Below are 12,410 nucleotides of genomic sequence, written 5' to 3' on the forward strand. Positions count from 1 at the left end.
TGGAGTGTGAGCGGGTGCAGTCTGTCTGAGCTTTCTTTGACGTCTATTACAAGATTGCTAGAAGGTCTGCATCGTTGTTAATTTTCAACAACGGACAAAGCGGAGAGCAGGCTCGCGGTTTCACCCACAATGAAAGTGTAGCGGAAGGAGGGAGGGAGGGAAGGAAGGAAGGAAGGAAAGAAGGAAGAAGGGAAGGAAGGAGGGAGGGAGTCGATGGCACGGCTTCGTTATCCCGCTCATTTGCAATTCAAGTCTTTTCCTTGTCCGCTTTCCGCCCGTCAGTGTCATGGCCTCCGGGGGCTCTGAGCCGGGGGGCAGGTCAGTGCAGCACCTGCTCCAGGACGTGCTCTAGTTATGTGTCGGGGGGGGGGGGGGGGGCTCCCACCGGGGGGGTTGGACTGCCTCCCCCCTCGTGTCACACCTGGACACAGCTGGCCTTGGCTGCAGGAGCGCTCGAGGAGAGGACATATATTCTGTATCAGCAGACACGTCACTGCCCAACCTGGGCCTCTGATTGGCTCCCCGCTGTCCTCGAGTGTGGAGGGTGGAGCACAGAGGAGGTTTGGGGATGGGGGAGGGGGGGCGGGGGTGCATTGGGTCGATGTTTCTCAGGACACAAGACAGATGTCTGGGGGGTGTCGTGCAGCTCTGGTTGTGGTTTGAGCGGACCCTCCCTATATCATCTGGGGACCAAGCTGGATGCCGATTGGAGGGGTTTGGGAATGGACTAGCAGACGGGGGGAGTGAAGGGTGGAGCAGCTTGGGGAGGAGGGGGGGGGGGGGGGAGGCACTTACTTATCCTCTGTGTGGTCTAGGACGCTGGCAGTGGCCAGCGCGGCGCGGTACTGCAACAGCACCCCACGCACGCTCTTCACGAACCCCTTAGAGAGCGGGAACAGCGGGAAGCCGATGTCTGGGTAGCCGCTGCGCTCCGGGAGGAAGCTGCGGTAGCTCTTCCTGCGTTTCTTTGGTCTGACCACCGGCTGGCCTGCCGATGCGGTCGAGCCGGCCGCCTCCACCGTCACGCTGCGCACCACTGAACCAGAGCCGGTGGCTTCAGTCCCGGAGGAGCAGGGGGTGGTGGCGGCGGCGCCCTCGCAGTCCGAGTTGAGGCTCAGTTCCTGCTGGGAGGCCGCCGTGGTGGAGGGGCTGAGCCCCGAGTCCTCCAGCTCTTCCTCCACGATGCAGGAGCCCAAGCCGTCCTTGTCGCCCCGACTGGGGCTACTGTGCGCCATCGCCACAGGCCCCGGCTGCTCGTCCAGGGGCTCCACGGAGGGAGGGCGGTCCTTGGGGTGCGGGAGCCTGGCGGAGCTGTGATGCGGCGGCGGGCCCCGCTCCGCAGCCTCGTGCAGCTCCAGCCAGGCCTCCAGGCGGTGGACCAGCCTCCAGCCGCTGGAGGAGAAGTGCTCCTGGATCTCCTGGCTGAACACCTCCACCGGGCTCTGCAGCAGCTGCGTCATGGACTGCACCATCTTGATTAGGGCCATCTCGTTGTAGCAGCGACTGTTCTCGTAGCCCTCCTGCAGCCCGCGGTCGCTGTCGAAGCCGGCCTCGTTGTAGTACGGCTCGTTGACCAGGATAAGACCTGCGGGGGGAACAGACAAAAAATAAAGTGGACCGTTTAGGTGAGAGACAGAATATGAATTGGGCTTTTCAGGGCAGCTTTAAACTTTTTCCAGACACAAAAACTTGTGGAGGTTTTTGAATATCCATAAGTTAGAAGATTCATTTCTGCAACCTCAAGATAATGGCAGTTGTCTGCCTTATCTAAGTTGCTTTAAAGTACTATTTGGGACAGGGGTGTCAAAATGTCTTTGGATCAGACCCTCCCATTATGGGAACATCAATACTCTTTTATGTCCAACGCAAAACTTAAAACCTTTATAAATGTCCAGGTCAGAAAGCTCAAAGCAAACTACTCTTTAAAGAGATGCACTCAATTCTCGGCTTGGATTCAAAGTGGAATATTTCACAACAGTAACTTTTATGGCTTCCGGGAGCCTGAGGGACAGGTTCAAAAATCACGTACTGCTGTCTAATAGCACGAACACATTCAGATGGCCATGTTTTATTTATGCACGCATGCACGCACGCACGCACGCACGCACACGGCCTGGGACAGCGGTGGTTGAGGAAACAAAAATCTAATCTTGAATTAGAATGGCTGGACGGAACGCAATTTGTCGTGGCGGAGCAGATTTCCAGGGGTTTAATAGAAGAACCATGCCATCTCAGCGCGAGACGCATTTATTTAGTCCGATTGTGTGACACCGACGCACACCGCAGCAGGTAGGGAGGCGAGCAAATGAGCACATGAATAAAACATTGGTATGCAGAGACAAAACAAGACTGAGTGCGACTGTTTGTGTGTGTGTGTGTGTTCACCTTGGATGGAGATGAGAACTTGCAGGAGGCTGGACTTGCTGGTCCATCTCTCTGTGCCCTGAGATCACAGGAGCGTGAGTCATATTAGTCATTACATTACATTGCATTTATCAGACGCTTTTATCCAAAGCGACTTACAATTGTTCAAACACCGACGGACGCAGCCATCAGGAGCAATTAGGGGTTAAGTGTCTTGCTCAAGGACACTACAGCATGCTAGCAGGAGGAGCCTGGGATCAAACCAGCAACCTTTAGATCACTAGACCACCAGCTCTACCGCCTGAGCTACCATCCCCCCAATAACTGCACTGATGAACATAAGGTTGCCCCGCCCAAAAAAAATAGCTATCTGATGGTCGAGGCTGACACTTTGATCAAGTTTGGGATCCGGTTTTATTTACAGGGCGGCACAGAGGTTTGATCTACGTGCAGAGAATGGTAGTAGTGGCATATACTGCATTGAAAATTGGTAGATAAAATGTACATGTACAATAGACTGAATAATAAAGATGTACTTTTTGAACAGTGGTAGTCTAGTCTATTGTAGTGGGTATACTGTGCTGCCACTGCCCCTCTCTCTGCGGAGACCGTCTGTGTATCTTTTGGTCATTCAATTTTCCATTCAGAAACGGGTATTAAAGAACATCCAGCACCCAATGGAAAAATGCAGAGGCGGAGGGAGATGGGCGCAAAGTGCGCCCCGATAGCTCCCTCTCCATGCGTAATGGGCTATTTGCGCCCGTCTCCCTCTCCCTCTGCATTTTTCCCGTGGGTGCTGGACCTTCTTCGTGGGTGCCCGGGCAACGAAGCCACCACTAGATCGGTGCCAGGTGGTGCAGGTTGCATCCCCGGAGGTCTCAGACCCTCCACCAGTTTTTCTTGAAACGGACATGACATTAACAAGACTTAACTTGCGGTAACTTCTTTCTACCCCAGCATAGACTAAAATGAAGCAATTTCAGGCATAATAAAAATAAATATAATAGTAATAATTCAAGATGGATATATTTCTTTCCCCCACCCCTTATGTTTAACAGGTTTAACTTAATCGTCTATCAGTTGTAATGCCCTGTGATGAAATGATAATGAGAGAATATAAGTCAGTGGTTCTCAAATGGTGGGTCTATTTTGAGTGGACTGCTATAGTATACGCCCAGATTCTTCAAATTTGTAATATATGTTTTTTTATGTACCCAATTTGAAAAGGCTTTATTTTGAAAGACCTCCTCTTCTCGGGGCTCATGACCTCATATCATAAACACCCCACAGATCAAAATGATCATACAGTTAAGATACATTGATAATAAGTCAAGTAGATGGATAGTCAAGTAGATGGATAGTCAAGTAGATGGATCGGTTGAGACAGACAGACAGACAGACAGATAGATACAGTAGATAGATACAGTAGATAGATAGATAGATAAGACAGATAGATAGATAACCACTGATATTAGGTCAAAAATATGTGAGGTACTTTTATTTAGAAAAACCCAACATTTTTAATTTAATTCCGATTTACCATGCAGAGCTTGGTGTTGAGACCTACATACCTTGCCGATCCAGGTGCCCAGCAAGCTGACGCAGACCTTGCCGTTGTCGTAGAGGTTGGGGTTGAGGCGTCCGCTGCACTGGGACAGGTAGCGGAAGAGCGGCGGCACGGCAGGGTAGATGTTGGGCAGCTGGATATCGAACAGGAAGAGGCCGTCCTCGTAAGGCGTGCGGGTCGGCCCCTTAATCAGAGCCGAGAACAGATCCTGGCCGTCGGGGAAAAAAAAAGTGCACAACGTTTATTTTGAAGAGCAAAATAAACAATGTTAACCTAGCAAAGTGGTAGTCAAACTGTGTAGCCCACTACACACAATTCATTTCATCACATATCCACTTCAATTGAAGTCAGTTAAACCACTTACCTTAGTTTATTTATTCATAGGTTTATTACGTTACACATTATTATTGTGAAGGCAGTTTTCTGTTGATTTACAAAGTGAAAACTTTGGGGAACAGCCATAATCAGCCATAATCATGCAGCCTACTACTACTTGAGAACGATAACCGCCGTTAGTTGTGCGTAGGAAACCCACCCACAGCCGCAAATACCGCCCGACCATAGAATTACACTGTAACCAGGCCGAGGCATTGGGCATCGTATAATAGAGAGTGGCTCGGAGCGTACCATGCGATCCTCGAAGGTCTTGACCATGATGCCGTCGGGCAGCGAGGTGGCCAGCAGGGCCATCTCCTTCCTCACCGTGCTGAAGAACTTCTTGGCCTCCGCCGGCTGGAACTCCATCTTCTTAAACGTGTGCGTGTCTGAGGCAAAAGGGAGAGAAGGGAGGAAAGACGGAGACAGGGAACAAGAGGGAGAGAGAGAGCGGTGAGAAATGTAGACGGTGAAAGGAGAACAACAGAGAGGGAAGAATTATAAAATGGTCACAGAAGCTTTCTTTTGAATGACAAAACCTGGACTTTGGGATTCTGTTATAAGTAATAAGTAGCACTAAGCAATAAGTAGGGCTGGGTGGTATATAATATTAAAAAGAAGAGAGTGGAGTCATTTTTTGACCTGCTCACCTGGGGACCACTCCAGCACGGAGAACACCTCGCCCTTCGCGCTGGTGAAGGTGACGCCAGGCTTCCCTCCGCTCTGCTGGCACAGCACAGGGGTGTCGCTGGGCCACTCTGGACCACCCACTGGCGTCTGGGGGTCCGGCTGGATACGCTCCTCGCCGGCTCTCTCGGCCTAAAAAGGGGATATTGCACCTTGAGCTGAGAGGGAGGGACTGAATTATAGACATGTTGGTGTACTGGGGTGTCTGCGGATATCAGAAAGGTCAATCTGATACTTAAACAAAGATTATAATAATTTCATGGACTTTGCACAAAACAAATAATACTCTATCTAAATAATATAAATTATTTTCAATGTGACCTTTATTAATTAAATATTATAGAATCTCAGTGTCTATATTATATGTGTCTATATATTAATCTATTATTAATCAAATTGTTATTTATTATTATTATTATTATTATTATTATTATTATTAAAAGTAGATTTCCAACCATGGATTAAATGTACATTTCCATGGCATAATCTATGTTGTAAGAGCGATTATGGAAATGTGTTGTTTTGTTATGATTTGAATAACAAAACCAGGGGGGAACAGGTTTTAATGATCATGTCTTTTTCCAATGACTTTTCAAGCACTTCAGAAGAAAAGGGGGCTATTTTCAAGGTTTTCCAGTACTTAAAATTTCTGAGGATGAAATTCAAGAACATCAAGGACCTGGTGAGAACCCTGCTCTTATTTAACAAATTATTGCAGGTAAGTATGAGGTAAGTACTATATAGTTGGCAAAGGAAGAGTGTCGTAGTATTAGGTATAAATAGTGATGGTTATGAACTAGATGATCCTATGAACTGTTTTTTACAATAGTTTCCTTTGGTCAGAAAGGAACTGGATGAGGAACTGGAAAAAATAGAACCAGCACTTTTATTCACAGAACTTGGGACAGGTAAGTACAAGGATTTTCTAGGATTTCTCTCTACAGGTAAATTATGAAGTTAAGTATGAAATTAGTTTAGTTCAGCAAGAACTAGACTTTAACTAAGGGGTGCAATGAACGTAACGTAATGTGTCAAATGCGGTCTCCCCGTTACAGAACTGCAGTATTTATTATTTAAGTATTGACAACGAAAGCAACGGAGAGACGTGTATGGCGTGGCACAGGACAGTGGGGACACGCAGGTTTTTTTTGGAACGGGACGGGACAGTCCCTTAACTCAGTAGTGTTTAGAAATAAGTAGGAAGCAAATGAAAATAAATCTGTCTAAAATAAAAACTGGCACGGAATTTGAGAACCAGCGCACGCGCACACGCCACATCGGCACACCGCTGTCTGGAGGAGAAATAAAAGAAACTCCACTCCAGCTCTCTGATACCTCTTTTCCATGTAAATAGACAGCAATGTCTGTGTATCATTCAATCATTTCATGTCCGTGGGGACCTTGCTCCGTGAGTGGGGAACCCCCAGGCTCCCCGCCGGGCTCAGAGCCAATCCATCATCACCCTGAGCCGGCCCCCGAACAGGAGGAGCACCTCCGCAGGACCGGGCCCGATTGACGCGCACCTGTTAGGTTTACGTTTTTTATTTCCATACAAATAAGAAACTAAGGAGACTAAATAAATTCCATACTGTATGAAAGTGTATTATCTAAAGTTGATTTAGATAATACACTTGACACAATGAGGGTTACACATAAAGTCACAACAACAAGAGAGAAAATATCAGACTGATATGGGTTTGAAATCAAAACACCTCCACAAAATAATTTCATCAACGTCTCATTTCCCACTTCACTAAAAGAGGAGAGTTCAAACTCTTTCAAAGAAACTTCCACAAAATAAACAAATCGCACAGACAGAACAGTGAATTCCACACAAACCTCCGTTCCCGCTCCTCCACCACCGCCGCCGGCCTCCACCACCGCCTCCATCTTCTCCTCCTCCACAATGGCCACGTTGTCCAGCGTCTTCCGCAGGTTCTCCTGCAGCTTCTTGATGTCGTCCAGGAACCTCTTCTCCTTGGTGGGCTTCTCGGGGACCACTGGCGTCGTGGCGGCGGAGCTGGCGACGTTGCCGGCCGATGGCGGCTGCTGCTGCTCGGCCAAGGTCGGGGAGGTAGGCGACCCGCCGGTCCACAGCTGCTCCACGGTCATGTTCTTCAGGCTTTCCAGGATCTTCAGGGCCTCCTTCAGCTCCCTGAAGCCCCGCGGGGCCCCCTCCTTGCTGGGCTTCTCCGCCGCATCGCTAGCCGCCCCTGGGGTGGCTCCTGAGACGAGATAGAGAGATTTGGCTCTGTTTCCCAAAACTTTTTTGATGGAAAACCCTGCCGTACTGCAGCTTAGTAGACAGCAGTTGCTCTCTCAAAACTGGATCAATATAAAAGATTCCGATTACAACCATTTGGGTAGACTTCACGAGTCCTCCTTTAAGTTACTCTTTGTTGTTGAGGGAAAAAAAGCCAATGAAAATACCAATTGTTCCTTGGCAGCACGCTCGTGGGTTATGAAATATCGTCATTGATCACTCAGCCGAATTGGTTTAGAAATGTAGTGTACAGAAGAATTTTGTTGTCATCGCTTGTTTTCTGTAAAGAATATTCCATGTTAAAGTACTGTAGAAGCCACGTTATTGTCATGGCTGCTTCATGTGTATTTTGCTTGTAGCAATGAACAAATTAAAGAAAATAAGAATTGCCACATAATTTGTAGAAACACTGGTAATACAAATTTTTCTTATTAATAACGAGCAGGTTATGATGTTGCATCAAGTTGATCTTGCTGAACATATTCTTATACATGTATGTGACCAACAGATTATTGTCAAAATGTCATCAACGGTTTCTTATAGAGCTGCATGTTTAATTGTATTAAAACTAGAATTGAATTCCATCAGAAAACGGCAACTTTTCTTCCAAACGAGCAATCGGACAACCTGCGTCCAACAACAAATGCTTGTATTGAGCCTGGGGCAACAAGCGAAAGTAGAAAGAGAGAGGAAACTACTGTAAACCAGCCAGAGAAATACCTTTGCATGGAAACAAAGAGGATGTTGCAGAAACGAGTCACATTCTGTTTTGCAGCCCGGCAGCAAGCAGTAGGCACTTCACCCTGAATGCTGAATGCTTCACATTGCACTTCCAAAAACTATTTACATTATTTACAACTATTTACATTGTTATGCCAAAAGCATTGCCCTCTTTTGCACATAAAATGTATTAACAAGTATATTAAATACATTTAATTTACAAATGGCCAGTGGGATTATGTGATCTCAATTTCAACCCCCAAAAAGAAGAAAATGTTGATGGTGATTCATCGCAGAATGGTGAAGCTCTTTTACTTTTTAAGGACTTTGTGAAAGAAGATTCTCTGGAGCGAAATGTCAGTGCCACAGCAGCTTGCATCAAAATAGGTAAGAATAAGAAGAAGAAGAAGAAGAAGAAGAAGAAGAAGACAAACAACAATACACAAACCTGAGTATAGCCTGAAAAAATATACATTAAAGCTGAGGATTACCTTGATAGAAGATAGAAATAACATATATAAAAATAAAATAAACCCAAATATAAATCGGATATAAACAAAAAAATCCATGCAAATTATAACAACAAACCTCCGCCTACGGTGGACGTCGGGCTGATCAGAGCCGCTGCTGCCCCGTCACCATCCTCTCCGGGGCCCCCAGCAGGGCTGGGGACTGCTGCTTTGCCACAGCCCTCCTCTGGGGGGAGGATGAGGTACGCGGAACCCGTGGGCGTCTGGGTAGGTGTGGCCAACGCAGAGTTGTCGGCTGGGTTACCGTGGCCGTCGTCCTCGGTGACAAGGCCGTTGTCCGTCTCCCAGCTGTCGCTCTCGTCCTCCCACTCCTCGGTAGACAGGCCGCTACTCGTCTCCTCCACAGAGTCGTAGTCCGTCTCCTCAATCTCTGACTCCACGTTGTACAGGTGCTACACACGTGGGAGCGTGCAGACAGCAGAGAACAGCGAGTTGTGAGTGTAGTTCCGTTGTGGGTCAATATTAGTTTGGGGTTTTTTGGACCGGGTAAGAGTAACTACTCCTTAATGTAACACACATTCACATTTCATTTTTAGGCAGACATTTGGATCCAGTTTTATTGATTGGAGAATTCTTACATTATCACTATGATGATACTGTGGTCTCTGCATTCCTATCAACTAATGTTTACAGTATGGGGAAAAAAACAACAACATCATTTTTATATTTACTCTACTCATAAGAGATGTTAGATTAGATTAGGCCTAATCGGAGGCAAAATCACACTTTTAATCTAGACTAGATTAATTGAAATGGCCTTTCTCAGTTATGGTTTAATATAGTCTCGAACTTTTTTTTTTTTTTTTTATAAACCAAAACTAAGTGATTTCCAGAATGAAGATTAGAGCTAATCTCGGTCTAATTGGAGTAAATCAAACCTGGCCAGAGGTTTATTTTTGGATTAATGGATGTGGGCCTCCAGGTGGACCTTGTACAATAGAGGAAATGGATTACCTGGACGAAGACCAGACAGAAGGAGCTGACTAGTCCTTCCTAATCTTAGTCCATGACTTCCTAGTCTAGAGCTAATTATTCTGAAATTAAGCAAGGTTTCAGAAAGGCATTATTACAATTCTGAATTAATTTTAAGAAGGATTAGTTTAGTTCTGATTTAGATTAAACCCTGTCTGCGAAACTGCACAACAAAGTGTCATTTGGTGTTTCTCAAGTTCCTCCGGTGTTACCTGTGGCAGCACAATGGTCATGGAGTTGTCAGCCCACACAACCTCCACCTTGCTGCTGACATCCACTCTGGACACCTGGCCAACTGACGTCTGGAGGGGAGAAGGGACAACAACTAAACTTAAGTTTTCGATCACTGGGAGTCAACCCGAATAATGATAATACCCCTGATATCGGCGGTCGCTCTTGTACCTCGTTCTCGCAGTCGTTGTTCTGTCCGTTTTCGGAGTTCCATATTCTGATGACGATGTCCGTGGTGCGGAAGTGAAAGTCCGGGTGGTCGACGATGTCGTAGACGCTGACGTCCTCTTCCTCGCCAATCACCTGGGAGGTAAAGTAAAACAGTAAAATGGAGGGGGCTGGACGCTGATTTGATATTGTTGGATATTAAAAAGTGTTATATGCAATTTCTCCGTGTAAATTATTGGGGTGAGGAGATGGGGATCAAATATTTCTCACGATATGACTTTGATAATATTTACAGGAGTGGGGAGGGGAATGTTTGAGGGTGTTGCTATGGAAACCGCAGAAAAAAACCTTCCCTCTTCCTGTACTTGTCTTCTATCAGGATCAATATCTGTAAAATCACCTCTGTCTCTCTCACACACTCACCCTTTCTTTTAACACCAACCTAGACTCTGTCACACGCAGTCGCACACACACACACACACAATTCCAGTCAGTCCGACTGACCTCCACGTCATCACTGGAGGAGTTGAGTTTGATCCACTTGACCGCGCAGGTCCTGCCCTTGTGATCGCTAGACTGGATAACGCCATACACTCCCGGGTCCTGCAGAGCTTGGGCTGCCAGGGACGGACACACACACACACACACACACACACACACACACACACACACACACACACACACACACACACACACACACACACACACACACACACACACACACACACACACACACACACACACTCTTAGTCTTTTTGGTGGCAGCGCTTTCTGTACTGTACCCAAGTCAACTCATTCTGACGATGATTTGAATTAATGACACATAAATTAATAAATCATTTGGAAACTGGAAAACTGGAAAATAAAAGTTGGCTGACTGTGACAAAGATCAACTTTGGAGAGATTTCTCTGAATCTGTTCCTAGGTTAAGGGTAGTTTTACCCCTAGTCTGATGCCACAATGACACAGACGAACAGGGCAAGCCAGGCAGTTATGTTGCAGCAAAAACAGGAAAGTTAACAAACGGCATACTATTTCTAGTATGTAGTACTAGTCCAATATGTTATTGGACCTTTTTTCGCTGGGGCCATCAACGTCCTGAGCTTTCTCCAATTGCGTGTGGATTAAAATAATCTTTTGTAAAGGGTCGTTGTCTGGGGCAAAGACAAAACGTTGATTTTGTCTTCAAGATTCAAGAGGTGTATTCGTCACATACATATACATACTTTCATACATGCACCCGGTGATTACGCACAATATGTTCTAGACTGAACACAACAGCTACCTAAAAATTTCTACTTGACTAACAAACTGATTCCTAAAACGTAATGCAGTAAGTAGAATACTAAAGAATAAAATAAAATATATAGAATAAAATAAGAACTGAAAGATAAGGGTACAAATAGAAATAAAGGCAATGTCTTTGCCCCAGACAAAACCAACGTTAATATTTCGCTTTAAGCTAGATTCCAAAATTGTGTGAGAATGACGATATTTGGGACTAAATCAAATGGCCAGCCCCATTTACGCATCCAGCTCCCCAAAAGAAAGAAAGAAAAAAAAATAATCACGGAGTTCGGAAATCCAGAATATCAACTGTATGAAAAAGTAAAAAATAATGAAATAATAATAATAATAATAAAATAAGATAAAAACCAAGTGAAATTCAGACAAAATCTGCTCACGCCGCTTGTCGATGACAAAGTCTCCGGGGCAGAACTCGTGGCTGTCCAGGTGCTGGATGGGGATCAGGTCGTTGGATCGGATCCCTTTCTCCACCCGCCTGTCCTTCCACATCACATCTGCCGTGGTCTTGGTGGACACCACCTCCACAGCCACCCTGCAACCAACACACACAAACTGAAAGTTAAATATGGAAAGCTCTAATATAGACCTACGCAATCCCAATCTACTTCCTTGATCTTTCATCTTTCAATCTCGTTTCAATCTGCTCGTGCCTGCTCTCTCTCATTTAGCGGTCAGTTCTGGAATTCTACTTTCTAGTAATACTACCTGTGTCCTGGAAAAATCATCAAACTGCCATTGTCGGGCTGCCCCCGACCAAATATTTTGTAAGTAACTATTAGCTTTCAGTTCAAGCCATTAGTCGAGGATTTATGATGTGAATTTAATTGTCTAACATTGTCAACACTGTGCTACATTATAGACAAATACAAATCCTAATTTACCTAGTTTTCTGTATTTATTCCAGTAGGAAGTCAGAGAGTCAGTCCAAAAGAATGAAGCCCCAATATCTCAGCTAAGGTGGAAATCTGCAGTTGAACCACTCAATCTGTCGACACTACATTGTGAATAATGAACAATTTAAGCTTTGAATTCTTCAGCTCGTCACCCATTAACCCACCTGTCTCCTGGCTTGAACTCCCGGGAGAACTTGGTCCTCTTTTTCTTGTGTTTCCTCTTCAGGTTGCGGATGGAGAGCGGGATACTCTTCTTGCGGTTGGTTCCCAGGCCTCCGCTTTGCGACGAGGCTGTGGAGCTGGCCGAGGAGGTCAGGGAACTGAGGGGAGAG

General features: G+C 45.9%; 1 protein-coding gene across 1 annotated transcript in view; it reads right to left on the reverse strand.

The window, feature by feature from the left end:
* Positions 1-791: 791 nt before the first annotated feature.
* ube2o (ubiquitin-conjugating enzyme E2O) overlaps positions 792-12,410 on the reverse strand; it is a gene marked incomplete at both ends in the record, with an annotated part of 40,078 nt that continues 28,459 nt past the window's right edge. Inside the window, 12 exons of the mRNA XM_079999264.1 lie at positions 792-1,585; positions 2,386-2,443; positions 3,936-4,139; positions 4,559-4,695; positions 4,957-5,125; positions 6,833-7,218; positions 8,565-8,898; positions 9,691-9,780; positions 9,881-10,012; positions 10,382-10,494; positions 11,563-11,717; positions 12,243-12,398. Of these exons, the coding sequence (XP_079855390.1) occupies positions 792-1,585; positions 2,386-2,443; positions 3,936-4,139; positions 4,559-4,695; positions 4,957-5,125; positions 6,833-7,218; positions 8,565-8,898; positions 9,691-9,780; positions 9,881-10,012; positions 10,382-10,494; positions 11,563-11,717; positions 12,243-12,398 (2,728 nt within the window). The remainder of the gene's footprint in view (positions 1,586-2,385; positions 2,444-3,935; positions 4,140-4,558; positions 4,696-4,956; positions 5,126-6,832; positions 7,219-8,564; positions 8,899-9,690; positions 9,781-9,880; positions 10,013-10,381; positions 10,495-11,562; positions 11,718-12,242; positions 12,399-12,410) is intronic.

This window comes from Zeus faber (genome assembly GCF_960531495.2).
Source record: "Zeus faber genome assembly, chromosome: 4".
NCBI classification, from domain to species: domain Eukaryota; kingdom Metazoa; phylum Chordata; class Actinopteri; order Zeiformes; family Zeidae; genus Zeus; species Zeus faber.